The sequence below is a fragment of the Lepus europaeus genome, chromosome 18 (assembly GCF_033115175.1).
Source record: "Lepus europaeus isolate LE1 chromosome 18, mLepTim1.pri, whole genome shotgun sequence".
Classification (NCBI taxonomy): Eukaryota; Metazoa; Chordata; class Mammalia; order Lagomorpha; family Leporidae; genus Lepus; species Lepus europaeus.
Genome location: NC_084844.1, coordinates 365,119 through 384,954, shown reverse-complemented (window position 1 = coordinate 384,954; position 19,836 = coordinate 365,119). Strand labels below are relative to the sequence as shown.

At 54.1% G+C, this 19,836-nt stretch overlaps 1 protein-coding gene across 1 annotated transcript in view; it reads left to right on the top strand.

Annotated features, from left to right (window-relative positions):
- TBCD (tubulin folding cofactor D) overlaps nucleotides 1–19,836 on the top strand; it is a 176,669-nt gene that overhangs the window by 9,598 nt on the left and 147,235 nt on the right. The window contains exons 5-7 of the mRNA XM_062175522.1: nucleotides 1,709–1,855; nucleotides 4,714–4,769; nucleotides 12,057–12,189. Coding sequence (XP_062031506.1) covers nucleotides 1,709–1,855; nucleotides 4,714–4,769; nucleotides 12,057–12,189 — 336 coding nt within the window. The remainder of the gene's footprint in view (nucleotides 1–1,708; nucleotides 1,856–4,713; nucleotides 4,770–12,056; nucleotides 12,190–19,836) is intronic.

Below are 19,836 nucleotides of genomic sequence, written 5' to 3'. Positions count from 1 at the left end.
ACTCCATCTGGGTCTCCCCCAGTGGGTGGCAGGGGCCCAAGCACTTGGGCCATCTTCTTCTGGTTTCCTAGGTGCATTAGCAGGGAGCTAGATTGGAAGTGTAGCAGCTGGGACTCAAACTGGTGCTCATATAGGCTGCCAGCTTCACAGGTGGCACCTAATCTGCTAAGCTACAACACAGACCCTAAGGATTTTTGTATTTTTAAATATTTTTTTCATAAGATTTATTGGGGCTGACAATGTGGTGCAGCGGGTTAAAGTCCTGGCCTGAAGCGCTGGCATCCCATATAGGTGCTGGTCCTAGTCCCAGCTGCTCCTCTCTGCTATGATCTGGGAAAGCAGTAGAAGATGGCCCAAGTCCTTGGGCCCCTGCACCCATGTGGGAGACCCAGAAGAAGCTCCTGGCTCCTGGCTTTGGATCAGTGCAGCTCCAGCCATTGCGGCCATCTGGGGAGTGAACCAGAGGATGGAAGACCTCTTTCTCTGTCTCTGCCTCTCTCTGTAACTCTGTCTTTCAAATAAATAAAATAAATCTTTAAAAAAATAAAAATAGATTTATTTATTTATTCTAAAGGCAGAGAGAGAGAGAGAGAGAGAGATCTTCCACCTGCTGATTCATTGATTCATTTCCCAAATGGCTACAACAGCTGGAGCTGGGCAAAGCTGAAGCCAAGAGCCTGCAACTCCCTCTGGGCCTCCCAAACGGGGAGCAGGGCCCTAAGTACTGATCTGTTTTCCCATGTACATTGGCAGGGAGCTGGGTCAGAGTAACAAGCACTTGAACGGGCACCTCTGTATTGGATGTTGGCTTTGTGGGTGGTCGCTTAACAAATATCACAATGCCACCCTGCTTTTAGAAAATCTTTATTTCCTGTTGAAAGGTGCCAGGGAAGGAAAGCCATTATACTGATGTATTAGGGTGTTTGTTCACTTTAAAAAAATATATTAGTTTTTCTTATAATGTATGTCTTTTTTTTTTTTTTAAGATTTATTTATTTATTTGAAAGGCAGAGTTATAGAGAAGCAGAGGCAGAGAGAGAGGTCTTCTACCTGCTGGTTCACTCCCCTAGATGACCACAATGGCCAGAGCTGTTCTGATCTGAAGCCAGGAGCCAGGAGCTTCTTCCAGGTCTCCCATGTGGGTGCAGGGCCCAGGTACTTGGGCCATCTTCTACTGCTTTCCCAGGTGCTTTAGCAGGGAGCTGGATCAGAAGTGGAGCAGCTGGGACTTGAGCCGGTGCCCATATGAGATGTGGGCACTGCAGGTGGCGGTTTTATCCACTATGCCATGGTGCCAGCCCCTACCTTTGTCTTCTTCTTCTTTTTCTTCTTCTTCTTCTTTTTTTTTTTTTTTTTTTGATGATTTATTTATCTGAAAGTCAGAGTTACAGAGAGAGAGAGAAGGAGAGGCAGAGAGAGAGCAAGGTCTTCCATCCGCTGGTTCATTCTATAGATGTCCTCAACAGTCAGAGCTGGGCTAACCTGAAGCCAGAAGCTTCCTCCAGGTCTCCCATGCAGGTGCAGGGGCCCAAGGACTTGGGCCATGTTCTACTGCTTTTCCAGGCCATAGCAGAGAGCTGGATCGGAAGTGGAGCAGCTGGGACTCGAACCGGCACCCATATGGGATGCCGACACTGCAGGTGCTCCACCCACTACACCACAGCACCAGCCTCTACCTCTGTCTCCTAACTGTGACTTTCCTTCCTAGACCTGGGAGACGCGTTACATGCTCTTACTGTGGCTCTCCATGACCTGCCTGATCCCTTTTGATCTCTCACGTCTTGATGGGAACCTCCTTTCCCAGACGGAGCCGGCGCGGGTACCCATCATGGACCGCATTCTCCACATTGCAGAGGTGAGTGTGGCCTGGCAGGTGGCCAGGCACTGCTGTGTTCTTCGTCACCTCGGGCTGTCTCCGTGTTAGGGCTTAGTTGGGGGAGCTCTTGACATTTAAGGATTTCTTCAACTGCTATTCCTGTCTTTCAGGGAGGTAAAATCCCACTCTGTGATTTACTTTGAAATTGTGATAAATCTCTTCAGCAAATCCTATTTCTTTGTAATAGTGCACTGGAGGTGATGTTTGTGAGGTTTCCTGGGCAGTGGTAAGAGGATGTAGGGAGATGGTTTACATTTATAAATAATTTATAAATAACAATGGTCACTGCAGGAAAACTAGGAAATAAAGGGAAATGGGGGAGATACTGAATTGAAATCTGCCACAGATTCCGCTTGCATATTTTCTTCAAACTTCCCCTGCTCTGTATATCACTGAGCAGAGCTTGTAGTATTTGTAGTTTACCACTTCGTAAAGAATTACCTAAATGTGAGTTGTTTAGCATAGCACGTGTTTGCAGTCTCACTGCGTCTGTGGCCAGGTGGTCAGCCTAACTTAGCTGAGCCCTTCTGCCTCCAGGCATCCAGTAGGTTCAGCCTGGGCTTCCTGGGGCCATCAGTGTGTGTGTGTGTGGTTGGCATGAGGGCCCACTTTCTAATTGGCTGTGTGATGGGGAGCAATTCAGTTATTTGCCACATGGACCCCTTCAATATTGCAGCTTTTCTAATAAACCAGAAAAACAGAGTTGCTAGTGACACGGAAATCCTGGTAACTTGCAGCCTAGATACGGAGGTGGAACCCCAGCTCTGGGCTGGGCTCTGGTCAGATGCAGGTCCCCATGTGCAGCTCCCACAGGGAGGTAGCATGGGTGTGAACACTGGACAGCAGGGTGTTTAGTTCTCCCAGATGTAGATCCCACATGGGACCCTTTGCACGGGTGTGAACACCGGGAGGCCAGGATGTTTGGTCCTTCATGTGTTAGCTGCCACTCGGGCTGTGATTGTGTGGTGTTCACTCTTTTTTTTTTCTTTTAAAGATTTTATTTGTGAGGCAGAGTTACAGACAGAGGGAGAGACAGAGAGAGGGGTCTTTCTTCCTCTGGTTCACTCTCAGATGGTTGCAGGGGCTGGAGCTGGGCCAGTGTGAAGCCAGGAGCCAGGAGCTTCTTCCGGGTCTCCCACATGGGTATAGGGGACACTTCCACTGCTTTCCCAGGCCACAGCAGAGAGCTGGATCAGAAGAAGAGCAGCTGGGACTAGAACCGGTGCCCATATGGGATGCTGGCGCCACAGGCAGAGGCTTAGCTCACTACGCCATAGTGCTGGCCCTGGTGTTCACTCCTTTGCCCATGGCAGTGGCTGGCATCCCATATGGTGCCAGTTCAAGTCCTGGCTTTGGCATGCAGTATGTAAGCAATTCTCGTGTACCTGCTCTTTAATTGTAGTCATGAGGCAGTGACTATCACTACCTCTGTGTAACTCAGGCAGCACATGGAATTAGTAACTTGACAGCTAGCTCTGCTCCTGTGAACCCCGGCGGCTTCATGGGGCTCCCTGGACTGCCAGTCACATTCTCTGACTGGTGACCCCACGCAGAGGTGCTCACTCTGTTCTTTTCTTTCTTTCTTTTTTAGATTTATTTATTTATTTGAATGTCAGTTACACGAGAGGAGAGGCAGAGAAAGAGAGAGATGTCTTTTTTTTTTTTTTTTTTTTAATTCATTTGACAGAGTTACAGACAGTGAGAGAGCAAGTCAGAGAGAAAGGTCTTTCTTCTGTTGGTTCACCCCCCAAATGGCCGCAATGGCCAGAGCTACGCTGATCTGAAGCCAGGAGCCAGGTGCCTCCTCCTGGTTTCCCATGCGGGTGCAGGGGCCTAAGCACTTGGGCCATCCTCTACTGCCTTCCCAGGCCACAGCAGCGAGCTGGACTGGAAGAAGAGAAACTGGGACTAGAACCTGGTGCCCATATGGGATGCCGGCGCTGCAGGCAGAGGATTAACCTAATGCGCCATGGCGCTGGCCCCAGAGAGAGGTCTTCCATTCGATGGTTCACTCCCCAATTGGCTGCAATGGCCGGAGCTGTGCCGATCCGAAGCCAGGAGCCAGGAGCTTCTTCTGGGTCTCCCACGTGGGTGCAGGGGCCCAAGGACTTCGGCATTTTCTGCTTTCCCAGGCCATAGCAGAGAGCTGGATTGGAAGTGGAGCAGCCAGGACTCAAATTGGTGCCCAAATGGGATGCTGGCGCTTCAGGCCATGGCGTTAACCCTCTGCCTCCACAGTGCCGGCCCCTGCTCACTCTGTTCTAATTTTAAATGTATTCTGCTTTTGGGGGCATTTGTGAGTTTCTAGCTATATGTTAGAAGTGGTGATGAGCACCTGGACTCTGCCAGGCGGAGGGCGCTGAGCCCTGAGGTTAGCACCGTGGATGTGATTGCCGAGCAGAACCTCTGCTTCGGGGAGAACAGTTGATGAGACTGGGAACCCCTCAAGCAGCTGGCTCCCGGAGGCACAGAGGCATTTGCAGCAAGCCTGGGTCCTCAGTTGCAGTGGCCTCTGCTTGTCCTGAGACGCGGATGGGTGGCTCCGTGCAGCAGGTACCCCGTGATTCTCCATGACAAGTGTGTAACACACGTGTTCATTTTCCTGCTCTGTTCTTGCAGGTGTGTTTCAATGGGTACAACCACACATGTGTAGATCAGGCACTTACCTGGGGTGAGTGTCACAGCTGGCAGCCATGGGCGATGGTTCAGCTGAAGAGTGGTTGTGTACCTGTGGTGCTGTCTGCCTGTAACTTTGCAAGTGTACAGCCTGGCTGCTGTGCAGGTCCCTATGGCTGACACTCATGTGTGACAGTGGCTGCCCTTTTTCTTTCTTCCAGTCCTACCTGGTGGTGAGTGACAAGGCCCGAGATGCAGCTGCTGTCCTTGTGTCCAAGTAAGTCCTGCCTGCCCATAGCATGGCTGGTGGTTACGTGACTGGTGGGTCTGGTTTCTCTTGCATGGGTTCATGTTGTGTGTGTGTCTGTGATCCTCAGACAAGGCCCCCATGGAGTCTTTGGCCACCTCAGACCCTGTTGCTTCCTTGAGGGGAGCTCATGGCTCTGGTTGGCACAGAAGCACCTAGAGGGAGTGCCACTTTGGTGCTGGTCTGTGGGTTCTTTTTTTTTTTTTTTTGACAGGCAGAGTGGATAGTGAGAGAGAGAGACAGAGAAAGGTCGGCCGGCGTGCTGCGGCTGGCACACTGCGCTGATCCAAAGGCAGGAGCCAGGTGCTTCTCCTGGTCTCCCATGCGGGTGCAGGGCCCAAGCACTTGGGCCATCCTCCACTGCACTCCCGGGCCATAGCAGAGAGCTGGCCTGGAAGAGGGGCAACCGGGACAGAATCCGGCGCCCTGACCGGGTCTAGAACCCGGTGTGCCGGCGCTGCAGGCGGAGGATTAGCCTATTGAGCCGCGGTGCTGGCCCTGGTCTGTGGGTTCTTGGGAGTCACTCGGTAATGGTTATAGGAGCTTGAGGGGTCACCTGCCACTGGTTGCAGGGGCTATAGAAGGTGACCTGGCACTGGTCTTGGGAATGTGTGCGGTCACCTGACTGGCCCAAAGGCTGGAGCATCGTCAGAGCAGTGCAGCAGTGAGTTCTGGGCACAGTGTCCATCCCTGGGTGGTGGCAGTTATAAACCTTGGAGAGTCACTTAGAAACAGCTCACACCGTGGGCTGTGGAGGTTGTGGGCAGTCACTGTGTCCATGTGCCTTGGATGAAAATCTCAAACCTTCTTTGTTAACTACAAATACTGTGCTGCACATGGGACAGTGGCCTTCTCAGGTGTGCCTGGCAACATGACCAGAGAGGGGCTAATGTGGTGTAGTGGCTGGCATCCCATGTGGGTGCCAGCTCGAGTCCTGACTGCTCCAATTCTGATTCAGCCAGGCCAAAGCCAGGAGCTTCTTCTAGGTCTCCCACATGGGTGCAGGGGCCCAAGCACTTGGGCCATCTTCTACTGCTTTCCCAGGCCATAGCAGGGAGCTGTGTCAGAAGTGGCATAGCCGGGACACAAACCAGCACCCCTTTGGGATGCTGCTGCTGTAGGCGGAGCCTCAGCCCACTCCGCCACAGCACCGCCTATGGGCTGGCATTTGTCTGCAGTGCAGAGTCAGCTCTGACCCACCACTTGCCTGCCCCATTACTTTAATTAAAACGTGGCGCTTTTTTTCTATTATAAAAGTGAGGGGACTGAGGTTTAGCTTAGCTGTTAAGACAATAGTTCAGATGCTGGTTATGATGCCTGTGTCCCACATCTGAGAACCTGAGTTCAAATCGAGGCACCTGACCCTAGTTTCCTGCTAATGTAGACCCTGGGAGACCGCAGGTGGTGGCTCAGGTAATTGGGTTCCTGCCACCTACAGGGGAGACCTGCACTGTTTCTGCCTCCCGGCTCCTGCCTGTGCAGCCGTTTGAGGTGAGAACTAGCAGATGGGAACTCTGTCTACTTGTTTGTCTGTTTCCCTCTTTCTGCTTTTCAAGTAAAACGAACAACAAAAACAGGGTATGCTCCATGTAGAGAAGTAATTTCTAATAATACTCAGTGGGTGTGTTGTATTTCTGTTATTTCCTCTGTACTGTTACTAAATGGAATATGCGTGGCGTGAGCTTGCCAAGGCAGAGGTTTGCTCCTCCACCTTGCTGTCACAGCCCCTGACGACTCTGTGCCAGCTGCTGCTTCCTTCCTCTGTGGGCAGTGCTGTGATGCCCAGCTGTGGACAGACTTTTTGGTGTCTGGATTCTTTGCTGAGACGCCCTTGAAGTGACTCTAGTCACCATACCACGAGGTGGCGCTCAGGAGCTGGATTGAAAGAGTGTGTTCCTGCCCATTGCAGGTGTCAGATGGTGGTCACTCAGTGACCTGGAGTTTCAGCACTTTCTCCGGTTTGGGCACTGTGCATCCCCTTCTGTGACTGACTCTCACAACCTCTGTTTCTTCCCCGTTGGCACGAGTTCTCTGGGAAGGATCGTGGTGGGCAGCGTTGCCAGGCACTTGCTGGTCTTTATTTTTTATATGAAGATTTTAACTTTAATGTCAAGCTAGTTATTTATTTTCCATTTCATTTATTCAATTTTTACTTTATCTTTTAAAAAGATTTATTTATTTTATTTGAAAGGCAGAGTTAGAGAAAGAGAGAGCGATCTTCCATCTGCTTGTTTACTCCCCAGATTGCCACAATGGCTGGTGCTGGGACAGACCAAAGCCAGGAACCAGTAGCTTCATCTTTATTTCCCATGTGGGTGTAGCGGCCCAAGGACTTGGGTTGTCACCACTGCTTTCCCAGGTGCATTAGCAAGGAGCTGGACGGGAAATGGAGCGGCAGGACTTGAACTGGTGTCCGTATAGGATGCTGGCACTGCAGGTGGTGGCTTAACTTGCTATTCCACAGCACTGGCTCCTTAATTTTTACTTTAAAAAGTGTTTATTTGAAAAGCAGAGTGAGAGAGACGAAATGACAAATCTTCATCTACTGATTCACTCCCCCAAATGGCAGTAACAGCCAGGCCTAGGCTAGGCTGAAGCCAGGAGCCTGGAGCTCCATCTGGGTCTCCCATGTGGGTGGTAGGGCCCAAGTACTGGAGCCGTCATCTGCTGTTTTGTCAGGTGCATTAGCTGGAAGCGGGATCGGAAGCACAGAGTAGCTGGGACTCAAACCAAACACTCCAGTGTGGGAAGTGTGCATCCCAGGTGGTGGCTCAGCCTGTTGTGCCACAGCCCTGCCCCAGCCTTTCCTCTGGTTGTGAGTCTTCCCTTGGGAGGAGACCACAGACAAGCAGTGAGGGCTGGTGCTGTGGTGCAGCGTGGTAAGCACCACATGCCAGGTGGCATCCCATGGGGGTGCCAGTTGGAGTACTGGCTGCTCCTCTTCCTCCCTCCCTCCCTCCCTTCTCTTCCTTTCTCTCTCTCTCTCTTTTTCTTTCTTCTCTCTCTCTTTCTCTTCCTTTCTCTCTCTTCCTCTCTCTCTTTCTTTGTTTCTCTCTTTTTTCTTTCTTCCTCTCTCTTTCTCTATTCCTCTCTTCCTTTCTCTGTTTCTCCCTCCCTCCCTCCTTCCCTTCTATCCTTCCTTTCCTTTCTCTCCCCTCCCCTCCCCTCTTCTCCCCTCCCCTCCCCTCTTCTCCCCTCCCCTCCCCTTCTTCAGTGAGAAAAATACACAGGAGAGTGAGGGCCCTATCTAAAGGGAGAGAAATCTGGATTCATACCAGGCATTAGGAGTCAGCCATGTGGAGGGGCATGCAGGCCAGGAAGCACGTGGCAGTTGCACCCCAAAAGCACAGGGGCAGCAAATGGGTCCAGAGCAAAGGGAAAAGGGCAAAAAAAAAAAAAAAGGCGCTGCTCCACTTTCAGTTCAGCTCCCTGCTAATACACCTTGGGCTCCTGCACTCACATGGGAGACCTGGATGAAGCTCCTGGCTCCTGGATTTGTGGTTTGAACCAGCAGATAGAAGGTCTCTGTGCAACTCTGCCTTTCAAATAAATAAATAAATCTTAAAAAAACATACCAATGGTTGCTCACAGCTATTGGCCTCATGTTGTTCTAAGGCAGAATTACTGCCCACTTGGAGTTTCTTTAGGTATGGGGCATACAACAGGTTCTACCATCCCATGGCACCTTCTGTGAATATTCCACCCACCATTCTCAGCTCACCTGTGCTGCAGCTTGCTGAGTGGTCTGAGCCTGGGTTGTGATAATGGACTGGTTGGGGTCCTGAGGCAGTCCGGTCCCATGGCCCAGCATTTGTGGGTCGCTCTCACAGCTGTTCTCATGGGCTCACCTTCCCGAGATAAGGGCAGTAGACAGGTGTCTAATGTAGATACAGTCTGTGATGTAATTTCTGCTAAAAACAAAGGAAGGTTGGATGAAAAAATGTTTGCAGAGTACATGTAGATTGGTCCTGCTTGTGTAAATACACGTGTGTACCTTGGGGTAAAGCCGCCTCCTGCAGTGCTGTCATCTCATATGGGCACCGATTCGAGTCCTGGCTGCTCCACTTCTTTTTTTTTTTTTTAATTTTTTAAAGATTTATTTATTTATTTGAAAGTCAGAGTTACAGAGAGAGGAGTGGTGGAGAGAGAGGGAGGGAGGGAGGGAGGCAGGCAGGGAGAGATCTTCCATCTGATGGTTCACTCCCCAATTGGCCGTAATGGCCAGAGCTGGGCCGATCCGAAGCCAGGAGCTTCTTCCAGGTGTCCCATGTGGGTGCAGGGGCTGAAGCACTTGGGCCATCTTCTGCTTTCCCAGGCCATGCAGAGAGCTGGATTGGAAGTGGAGCAGCTGGGACTCGAACCTGCACCCATATGGGATGCCGGTGGTTCAGGCCATGGTGTTAACCCTCTGTGCCACAGCACCGGCCCCTGCTCCACTTCTGACCTAGCTCTCTGCTATGGCGTGGGAAAGCTTTAGAAGATGGCCCAAGTGCTTGGGCCCCTGCACCTGTGTGGGAAACCTGGAAGAAGCTCCTGGCTCCTGGCTTCGGATCTGCACAGCTCTAGCCATTGCAACCAATTGGAGAGTGAACCAGCAGATGGAATACATCTCTCTCTCTCTCTCTCTTTTTTTTTTGACAGGCAGAGTGGATAGTGAGAGAGAGAGAGAGAAAGGTCTTCTTTTGCCGTTGGTGCACCCTCCAATGGCCGCTGCGGATGGCTCATCGCGCTGATCCGAAGCCAGGAGCCAGGTGCTGCTCCTGGTCTCCCATGGGGTGCAGAGCCCAAGGACTTGGGCCATCCTCCACTGCCTTCCCGGGCCACAGCAGAGAGCTGGCCTGGAAGAGGGGCAACTGGGATAGAATCCGGCGCCCCGACCGGAACTAGAACCCGGTGTGCCGGCGCCGCAAGGCGGAGGATTAGCCTATTAAGCCATGGCGCCAGCCCACATCTCTCTCTCTATGTAACTCTGACTTTCAAGTAAATGAAATCTTAAAAAAAAAAAAAAAAGATTTATTTACTTATTTGAAAGAGTTACAGAACTCTCCAGATACCCACAACGGCCAGGGCTGAGCCAGGCTGAAGCCAGGAGCCAGGAGCTTCATTTGGATTTCCTACATGGGTACAGGGACTCAAACACTCACAGCAGATGTTCTGCTGCTTTCCCAGGCCATTAGCAGGAAGCTGAATGGGAAGTGGAACAGCGGGGACTGGAACTGACGCCCATAAGGGATGCTGGCACTGCAGGTGGCAGCTTTACCCTCTATGCCACAGGTCTGGCCCCTGATTAAATCTTTTTTTTTTGACAGAGTTAGACAGTGAGAGAGAGACAGAGAGGAAGGTCTTTCTTCCGTTGGTTCACCCCCCGAATGGCTGCTACGGCTGGCGCTGCGCCAATCCGAAGCCAGGAGCCAGGTGCTTCCTCCTGGTCTCCCATGCGGGTGCAGGGCCCAAGGACTTGGGCCATCCTCCACTGCCTTCCCGGGTCACAGCAGAGAGCTGGACAGGAAGAGGAGCAGCGGGACAGAACCGGCACCCCAACTGGGACTAGAACCTGGGGTGTTGGCGCAGCAGGCAGAGGATTAGCCTAGTGAGCTGCGGTGCCGGCCCCCTGCTTAAATCTTTTACAGGTGTGTTAGGCTTCTGCTGTAGCTCAGTGCTGAATTTGTGTAGTTTTCCTTGTTTATTTAGAGATTTATTTATTTGAAAGGCAGAGTCTCCCTCCCCCTCTCCCTCTCCCTCTCCCTCTCCCTCTCCCTCCCCCACCCCTACTCCCTCTTTCCCTCTCTCCCTCTCCCCCACCCCCTCTCCCTCTCCCCCTCTCCCCCACACCCTCTCCCTCTTCCCCTCTCCCCTACCCCCTCTCCCTCTCCTCTCCCCCTCCTTCCCCTCCTACCTCTCCCCCCCTCCCCTCCCCCTTTCCCCTCCCTCTCCCTCTCCCATACACACACACATACACACACACACGGTTATCAATTCATCCATCCATCCATCCTCTGGTTCACTCCCAGTGGTTTCAATAGCAGGCTCTGTGTGAGGAGAGAGGGAGGGGATCTGTGTTTGTGAGTGGTGGGGGAGAGGCTGTGTGTGTGAGGGGAGTGAAGGGGAGGGGCTCTGTGAGGGGAGAGGGGGGCTCTGTGTGAGGGGAGAGGGGGGATCTGTGTGTGTGAGGGGAGAGGGGGGATCTGTGTGAGGGGAGTGAAGGGGAGGGGCTCTGTGTGAGGGGAGAGGGGGCTCTGTGTGAGGGGAGAGGGGGGATCTGTGTGTGTGAGGGGAGTGAAGGGGAGGGGCTCTGTGTGAGGGGAGAGGGAGGGGGAGGGGCTCTGTGTGTGAGGGGAGTGAAGGGGAGGGGCTCTGTGTGAGGGGAGGGGGGGAGGGGCTCTGTGTGTGAGGGGCTGAAGGGGAGGGGCTCTGTGTGAGGGGAGAGGGGGCTCTGTGTGAGGGGAGGGGGGCTCTGTGTGAGGGGAGAGGGGGGATCTGTGTGTGTGAGGGGAGTGAAGGGGAAGGGCTCTGTGTGAGGGGAGAGGGAGGGGGAGGGGCTCTGGGAGTGAAGGGGAGGGGCTCTGTGTGAGGGGAGAGGGGGCTCTGTGTGAGGGGAGGGGGGGCTCTGTGTGAGGGGAGAGGGAGGGGGAGGGGCTCTGTGTGAGGGGGGTGAAGGGGAAGGGCTCTGTGTGAGGGGAGAGGGAGGGGGAGGGGCTCTGTGTGGGGGGGTGAAGGGGAGGGGCTCTGTGAGGGGAGAGGGAGGGGGAGGGGCTCTGTGTGTGAGGGGAGTGGTGGGGGAAGCGCTCTGTGCATGTGCCAGTTGAGGGGCACAGGAGGGGCGGGGGTGTGTGTGGCTGAGGTCCAGTGGGGGAGGTCCAGCAGAGGAAACAGGGCAGTGTGCACAAGGTTGAGGGGTGGGGTATGTGGGAGAGATGAGTCCCTGAGGCTGGCAGGGCTGGAACCTGCCTCAAGGGTCCATGGGATGTAGACTTGGGTTGTGGAGGGGAGGGGTCTGAGAAGTGGCCAGGGGCTCCTGGGTGGGAATGGGGACAGGTCAAGGAGATTGGAGGAGTGGGGGCATTAGAGAGATGATGGTGAGGGCCAGCTGTCAGGGGCTGTGGCCTGGGCAGTAACTGGCAGAGGACGATTGGACAGAGTGGCCTGCAGCGTCGGGTGGTGTGAGGGCTTGTGCGTGGGGGTCCTCTGAGATGCGGGTACATCCTTGCTGTTGGAGACTTGGTGGGCCTTACCCTGCGTGCTGCTTTCCTCTGGCAGGTTCATCACGCGCCCTGATGTCAAGCAGAAGAAGATGGCCAGTTTTCTGGACTGGAGCCTGTGTACCCTGACCAGCTCCTCTTTCCACACCATTGATGGAGTCATTGCCATGGACGGGACGCTGCAGGCCCTGGTAAACACTGCCCCAGGGTCGGCTTATGGGGCTGTGGAAGCAGCAAGTCCATGGGAAGTTTTTGGAGCGTAGTGGGAGTTGGTGACCCTGATGCTGGAAGTGACTGGGACATAGTGGGAGTTGGTGACTCTGACGTGGGGAGTGACTGGGACATAGTGGGAGTTGGTGACCCTGATGCGGGGAGTGACTTAGGTGTAGTGGGAGTTGGTGACCCTGATGCGGGGAGTGACTGGGGTGTAGTGGGAGTTAGTGACCCTGATGCGGGGAGTGACTGGTGCATGGTGGGCGCTGGTGACCCTGACAGGCTTGGGAACGGTTTTCCCTCCTCCTTGGGCTCTACCGTAGTAACGGAGAGCTGGTGCTGGGTCTTCTGCACTAGCACTGGTGAACAGTGGAGTCTCTGTGTGTCGCCACCAGGGGGCAGTGGTGCCCCAGGAGCAGTTTCTCCATGTGCTTTCTCCTTCCTTTTGAGAAGTGCAGTTATTGGCACCAGGCCCAGTAAGGTAAAGCAGGTGATGACTTGAGGTGCAGTTCTGTTCGGCTCCGTGGGCTTGGTGATTCTAATGTCTGCGTTTCAGTGCAGACCTGCACCTGCTCCAAGTTGCTAGCGGTGCCCCCAGACTCCTGCTCCGCCTATTTGTCCCGTTGCCTTTCCAGCACTCACGAGGGGGACAGACTGGGTCTAAGATTTGCAGAAGAGATGAGGCCTGGCGGTGGAGACCACACATTTGCTGGGGCAGCACGCAGCCTGCCATGGCCCTTGGGTGGCCAGGGACAGTGCCTCCCGCGGTTCTCCAGAATTGCTGTGGGCGGAAGTTTGCTGTGGTCAGTTCTTGTCCTTGTCTCTGAGCTGGCAAGGAGAGCAGGCGGCTGAGTGTGATGCCGTCTCAGGTGTCTTTGCCTTCTTCGTGGGAGGGTCAGGGCCAGGGAGAGTGGGGCAGGGGTGTGATGGCCTTGGGTGGGGCAGACTGCAGGGGGCGCTGGGAGGGCACCCTGCCTTCTGCAGCCCCCTGCAGTTCCCCAGTGGGAACTGAGAAGCAGCTGGATTTTTGTGGTCGCGCTGTTGCTGCCTTCCGGAAGGTTGTCATTCAGAGGATGAGGCTCTTTCCAAGCCTGTAAGAAACAGACTGAGAAAGCTAAGCAGTCCCGAAATCTCACGCTGTGCTCAGGTGACACTGGCCACATCGACGTGCCGTGCTGTGCCACAGTTTCTAAAAGAGGTAGACTACTTCACCTGTTAACATGAGTCTATCCACCGACTTAGAATGTTGTCATCACCCCACAGAGAAGCCCCGTGCCCACTCAGCAGCCGCTGCCCCACTTTCTGCCTCTGGCCCTGCGTGTTGTGGACCTTTCCTGTGCACGGAGCCTGTGTCTGGCTCCCGTCGCTGTGCTGTCTGATGGCCCCCAGCGTCCCACTCTGCTTTTGGCTGTTGTGAGCAATGTTGCTTGAACTTTCATGTACAAATTTTTGTTTAAACTTAGGTTTTTAATTGTCTTAATAGTTCTTAAGAAAATTTAACTGTTTCAAGTCTCTTTCCATGTCTCTGAAGTCTTGTTTTAAATACATGGTGCACGCCCATCATAGTGGTGGTAAGTGGTGCTTGCATGTGCCAGGGATCTTGGGCTTACACGATGGGTGCAGTCTGTGCCTTCGAGTGCTCTCTTCCCAGCTCTCAGTGGGGATGGAGCCTCGGGAGAGTCTTGCTGCCTCAGTGCAGGTCAGTGCAGGCTGTGCTTGGCCTTGAAGGGAGCTGGGCGTGGAGGGAGGAGGTGCAGGGCACAGATGGTGCCCTTGGTCATGGATCCTTGGGGATCTGTGTCCTGGGTGATTGTGGTGAAGCACAGTGGGTGGAGATGGTTAATGAGAAGCTTTGGGTGTAAGTGGATTCTTAAATTTTTGGCACGAGTCTGAGCAAAAGTCTCAGGTCAGGAGAACAAGTGGAAGGTCTGGCAGGACGTAGCTGGAGCCTGTTGCTTCAGTGGCCCTGCGTGCAGGGTAGGGAGTTTAACCCACCCGGGTCGTGGGGCCGCCGTGCAGGGCAAGCACTTTGCCCTTCCTTGATTCAGTATGCAGTGACCTCCACCCTCCACCCAGGCAGGGATCTGCATCCTTGCTCAGCTCCAAGGGTCTCCTGCGTCAGCTGCTTCCCAGCCCCTCCTCCCCGCGCTGTGTTCATGGTGCAGTTTCCTGGGGCCGCAGCCCATTGTGACTGCGCAGGGGCTTGCAGGCAGCTGAGACCTGTGCGGCCCATGCCCAGTTGGCCTGCTGTTTTCAGATCGCCCAAGGTCCGGGTGGTGCTTCTTGGCCAGCAGTCTGGTGTCGGGGTTGAAGGTTCTGGTTGCCGCTCTGTGTCTAATTCTGCAAGTGCTTTGCCCACAGCTGCTTTTTTCTTTTTTATCATCTTGTTGCTGATCTCTAGAATGTTCCCGCATTTTCTGTTTCTCCTTCTAGAGTGGGAGGTGCATAGTGGGCAGGCCGGGCTCCGAGTGCCCAGAGGACAGTCAGACTCCCTCCTGTTCTGCCGCCAGCTGTGGGAGTGGGGAAGTGCTTTTTAGATGTACACCTCCAAATAGCAAAGTTCTGTCTTTTCCCTTCCTCCTGAGTCCTAAAAGGTGTTCCCAAAGCTCTCAGGCTGAGCCGGGGCTGGGCTGGGCTGGGGGAGGGTGGAGACGACGTGGCTCTCCCTGCTGTCGGGATGAGCAGTTGGGCAGCTTGGCAGCAGGGCCTCAGAACCATTGAGAGAGCTTTGCCCTGAGCGAGAGTGAGCAATTGTCTGACGCAGCGCTGAGATCCTGGGAAGTGAACGCATAAAACTGCCGTGGGGCAGCAGCCCTGATGGGGCCTCCTGTGCTCGCAGTGCCAGGCACTCCTCTCCAGAACTTTCTGCAGTTCTGTCTCACTGGGGTCAGGCAGCTCTTGCTTTCTGTGGTTTCTGAAGAGTCTGTTTGGCCTGATCCAGGGTGCCGTGGCGGGAGGAAGTGGTGTTGGGCGCTGGGCGGGTGGAGTGGTTTCGCCATGGGCTCGTCAGACCTGAAGGCAGAGGGCTGGGTGTCCTGCTCTGCATGATGAAACCTGCAGGTGTCTGGTGCTTCGGGATTTCATCTGTTTCCTTTGATGCACTTGGCTTCGTTTTTATCCACCTGTTCATTAGTGTGGGTTAAGCGAAACAGGTGAACTCGTAACAAGTACAATCGAAACTAGGATTTGATTTTTATTTCCCTTGAAGCATAGTCCTGTGGTGGTGCTGATCCTTACCTCCCGTGGGAGGGAAGCAAGTGTCTAGCGGCTTCATCGCACTGGGAGGGCTCTGGGGCTCCCTTATTCCAACTTTTAAAACAGCCTTTGGCTCAGTTCCACTTAAAGTATTTGGATTAATGGAAGTTGAGGATGTTCAAGGAAGAAAAAACTACATTAAAGTCGAAAGTGGCTTCATGTGTGTGGTGTCTCTGATTGCTTGTTGATCGCTGAGCTGCCTTGGTTTTCGCCACTCAGGTTTGAAGATTGACAGCTGGGTGAAGTGGGTTCCTGCTGGGGAGTAGATGGGAGCTTTCATTGCTGGGGACGGGTTGTACACCTGCAGGTGTGGCCGGTGTGGGTGGTGGCAGGAGAGTGCTGTTCTCTTTACCAGCTGTTAGGGTCCCACATCTCCTTCAAAATGATTTTTAAAAATAATTGCTATTTTTAAAAAGATTCATTTATTTATTCGAGAGGCAGAGTTAACAGAGGGAGAGACAGAGAGGTCTTCTGGTTCACTCTGAATGGCTGCGACAGACAGAGCTGGGCAGATTCAAAGCCAGGAGCTTCTTCCAGGTCTCCCATGTGGGTGCAGGGGCCGAAGCACTTGGGCCATCTTCCACTGCCTTCCCAGGCCTTTAGCGGGGAGCTGGATTGGAAGTAGAGTAGCTGGGGCAAGAACCAGCACTCATATGGGATGCCTGCCCCGCAGGTGGAGGCTGCACTGTAAGAAACAGACTTCACTATAGCACCAGCCTCAAGAATTGTTTTCTTGGACAAAGCAAAAGTGTCCTTAAAGGTAAAACAGTTGCAAACAACAGCGTTCAACACAGGGAAAGCCAGGGAGCACCAGCACCTGCCGCCTCACTGGCACCTGCTGTTTGGGGCCGCTGTGTGGAAAGGCACCAAAGAGAGTCTGTGTTTTGCTTACAGGTTATTCTTAAAAAAAAAAAAAAAAAAAAGGCTTCAGGTGGCCAAGTACAAGTGTCCCCTGACTTGGCTGCCCATGGGGGTGGGTGGGAGGCTCAGAAACACAGGGCCTGGATTTGAGCTGTTCTCGGCACTGTTCCTGGCCTGGGGCTGGCACCGAGGGAGGCTCCTGATGTGGGCTTTGCCCCGGGACGTGCTTTGGCAGCACCGTGACTCTGGCTCTCCTGTGACCTAAGGCAGAGGTGAAGCCCTTGCTCCACGCACCCCATCTGGAGGAAATAGCAAACCTCTTAGCTCAGAGGGTGGTGTGGAGGCTAATTAGTGCCTGTCATTTGCTTTGAAGATGAAAAGGAGTCAGTCGAGTGTCCAAAGCATCTCTCACCCAGGTGTGCTTTGATTTCCTCTCTTGTGGGATCCTTGGGGGAGCGGCACTCCCCTGTGACTCCCCTGGGGCTCAGCGTGGCTGGGGGGCACGCTGTCCAAGGGGTCCCTTTTGGTTGCAGGCTAAAGGAAACATGGGAGGAGCCGTGTGAATGTGTGCACTCCCAGAGTCGTGGGTGAGATGAGGCTTTAAGTAAAGGTGTTGCACAGTGCACTCCGAGATTGCCTTCACTTCCTGTCACTCAGCGTTTTACGTGGGGCAGCAGCGAGTGTGGGAGCCCTGTAGAAGCGTGTGTGGTGTGCCCTGATGGGCCTGTCTGGTGGCGTGTCCTGCTCGCAGGGTGCTCCGTGGCAGTTCATTGTGGAGTCACACGGCCTGGGGGAAGGAATTTGGGGGTCACAGCCTTTGCCATGTGGAGTGGGGCCTGCTCTGTCCTCCTGGCTGTCTTCGAGTGGGGTTTGAGCTGCAGGCCACAGTGACCAGTGTCCCCTGTTGGCCCTGGCCCATGTCCTTTACTGCTGATGACCTGGAGCACCTCACAGCCCTCACTCCTGCCCCCTCCCTGTCACCTGGTTCACAGGTGCGTGATGCCTGGCTGCCCACACCTTTCCTGGACCTTCCTTCTAATGTGGGCAATCCCTGAGGCTTTGGCCCGCCGCAGACATCTCATTGACCTTTGCCCCCGACTGCTCTCTGGTTCCAGAGCCTAGTTCTGTGGCTGTCGTGATCCAGTGTGTACAAGTCCCCACCTGCATCTTCCCTCACTCTTCCCTCCTTAGCCCTGTGCATGTGGGGCCAACAGTGAGGGTGCTTGTGTGCCACTGTCTCTGCACCCCCGTCACCCAGGCCTGCCTGTGTGGAATTGGCTCCCACACATCTCCTGTCCTGTTAGACACGCCCTTCCTCACCTAGCATGCCAGTTGCCCCTCTGCAGCCCGTCTGTCCTGCCCTGTCCTGCAGGTCCCTGTCCTCTGTTTCTACTTGGCCCTTGCAGGAGTCTCTCCCACTCCTCTGCTTGCTGCACCACGATGCTGGCCTCTAAATCTGGCCCTGTGCATACTCTGAGCTCCACGTGGGCAGAGCCAGCGTGTTTGGTGGGAGAGCTGCTGCTGGCAGCAGGTGGGAGGCGCCCGTCTCTGAAGGGACAGCTCTGCTGTGCCTTTCCACCCACAGCACCCCTGCTTCACACTGTGGGGCCGGGGTGGAGGCCTGAGGGCTCCTGAGGCGCGTCCCGGCGTGGCTGGTCTGCTGCACGCCTGTGGGCAGTTCTCAGCTCCCCGTGCTTGTTTCTGCTGTGTTGGCGCTGCTCAGGCCGCTGGCCTCAAGGCCCCTTTAGCACCCCGGTGCCCCTCCGTGGTGTCCTCAGTGGTGCTGGCATGGCTCTGGCCACCTCTCTGTTCCTCCTTGCCTCTGTTTCCTTTCCTCACCCTCTCATGGAGTGGGACATCCTGTGTGCCTGGTGGCACACAGGCCACCTCCCGCTACGCGCAGGAGCAGAGCCAGGCTCCTCTCTTTGACTTCAGGCTGAACTTGCTGCTTCCTTTCACATTGGAGACCCCTGCCCTGCCCCAGGCGAGGCTTCTCCCACCACCTCGGCATCTGTGGGCTGCACCCCAGGTCGGAGGCTGGCCACTGGGTGGGCCAGGGAATTAACACGCGTTCCTTTTATCCAGCTTGTGCCCCGGTTCTCGGGGGCAGGAGTTGTGTCCCTTCATCTTTCGTGCGTCAGTAGGGCAGGCTCATGGGAGAGATGCTGTCAGTGGTTCTTGGTGTTTGTTGATTTTTTTTGACAAATGGTTATTTTTACCTGAGAGTTATTAGAAACTGAAACAAGTGGTAATAGCAGAGCCATGTTTGAGAGGGCTGGAGTTGCCCTGCCTTTGGGGCTCTCAGGCCCTCACTTCTTGGGGTTCCTGTTGTCTGTGAGTCTTCCCTGTTGGTGGGCTTCCTGGTTACATCATAGAGAGTGCCGTGGAGACATTGATTCTGACCGTTTCAGAGCCAGCAGCTCTCTTGTGATGGTGATGGTTAATTAAAAGCCTGTATAGCTCCTTGAATGTGTTCTCTCTACCCTAAGGGGGGCTTTTGCTCTGGCCGAGGGTCATACCAGGAGGTGGCCACACTTGAACTTCAGCCCAGTCCTTGGTCTCTGTCCTGAAAGCTGGGTTACTTGGAACAGTGAGCCCAAAGGCCGCCTAGACACTGAGTGTTTGGGGAGTTGTTCCCCTAGGGTTTCTTAATGCAATGTGCTGGGCTGTTGCAGTTAGGGTGTTTGGGAGAGCATGGTGAGTAATTAAACGGCATGACGCTGTTCTGAGCAGTGCAACGAGTGAGGTGAGGATGGGGCCTGTGAGCGACCCAGGATGGCAGGTGGAGCTGCCAGGGTCTGAGCCCCTTCTGCACACACCCTCCCTCCTGGGAAGGGAGCTTCCCTTCATCCTGTGCTCCAAGGCGAGGACAGGACACGGGCCAGCTCTGATTATTTTGATCACTTAAACATTTTTCTGTGAAATTAATTTTTTTAAATTTTTTGACAGGCAGAGTTAGTGAGAGAGAGAGAGTTATAGACAGTGAGAGAGAGACAGAGAGAAAGGTCTTCCTTCCGTTGGTTCACTCCCCTAATTGCTGCTACGGCTGGCACTGCGCTGATCCGAAGCCAGGAGCCGGGTACTTCCTCCTGGTCTCCCACACGGGTGCAGGGACCCAAGCACTTGGGCCATCCTCCTCTGCCCTCCCGAGCCACAGCAGAGAGCTGGACTGGAAGAGGAGCAACTGGGACTAGAACCCGGGGTGCTGGCGCCGTAGGTGGAGGATTAGCCAAGTGAACCATGGTGCCAGCTGAAATTAATTTTTATTTCTCTGTATACTCAACATTTTTAAGTTAATTTATCAGTCATGGATTGGTTATCAGCTGTCTACCCCAGCTGTTGAACTTCATCACCGTAGTGAATTCTCCACCTTGGAAATTCCGTTTTCCTGAGGAGAGAAGACAGGTGCTTGTCTCTTGCTGGCCTGTGGTGAGAGGGTACAGCCGCGCTTTCAGCCCTCACCCTGCTTCCACCTCCTCACTTTAATGTTTGCCGGCAGGTAAAAGCTC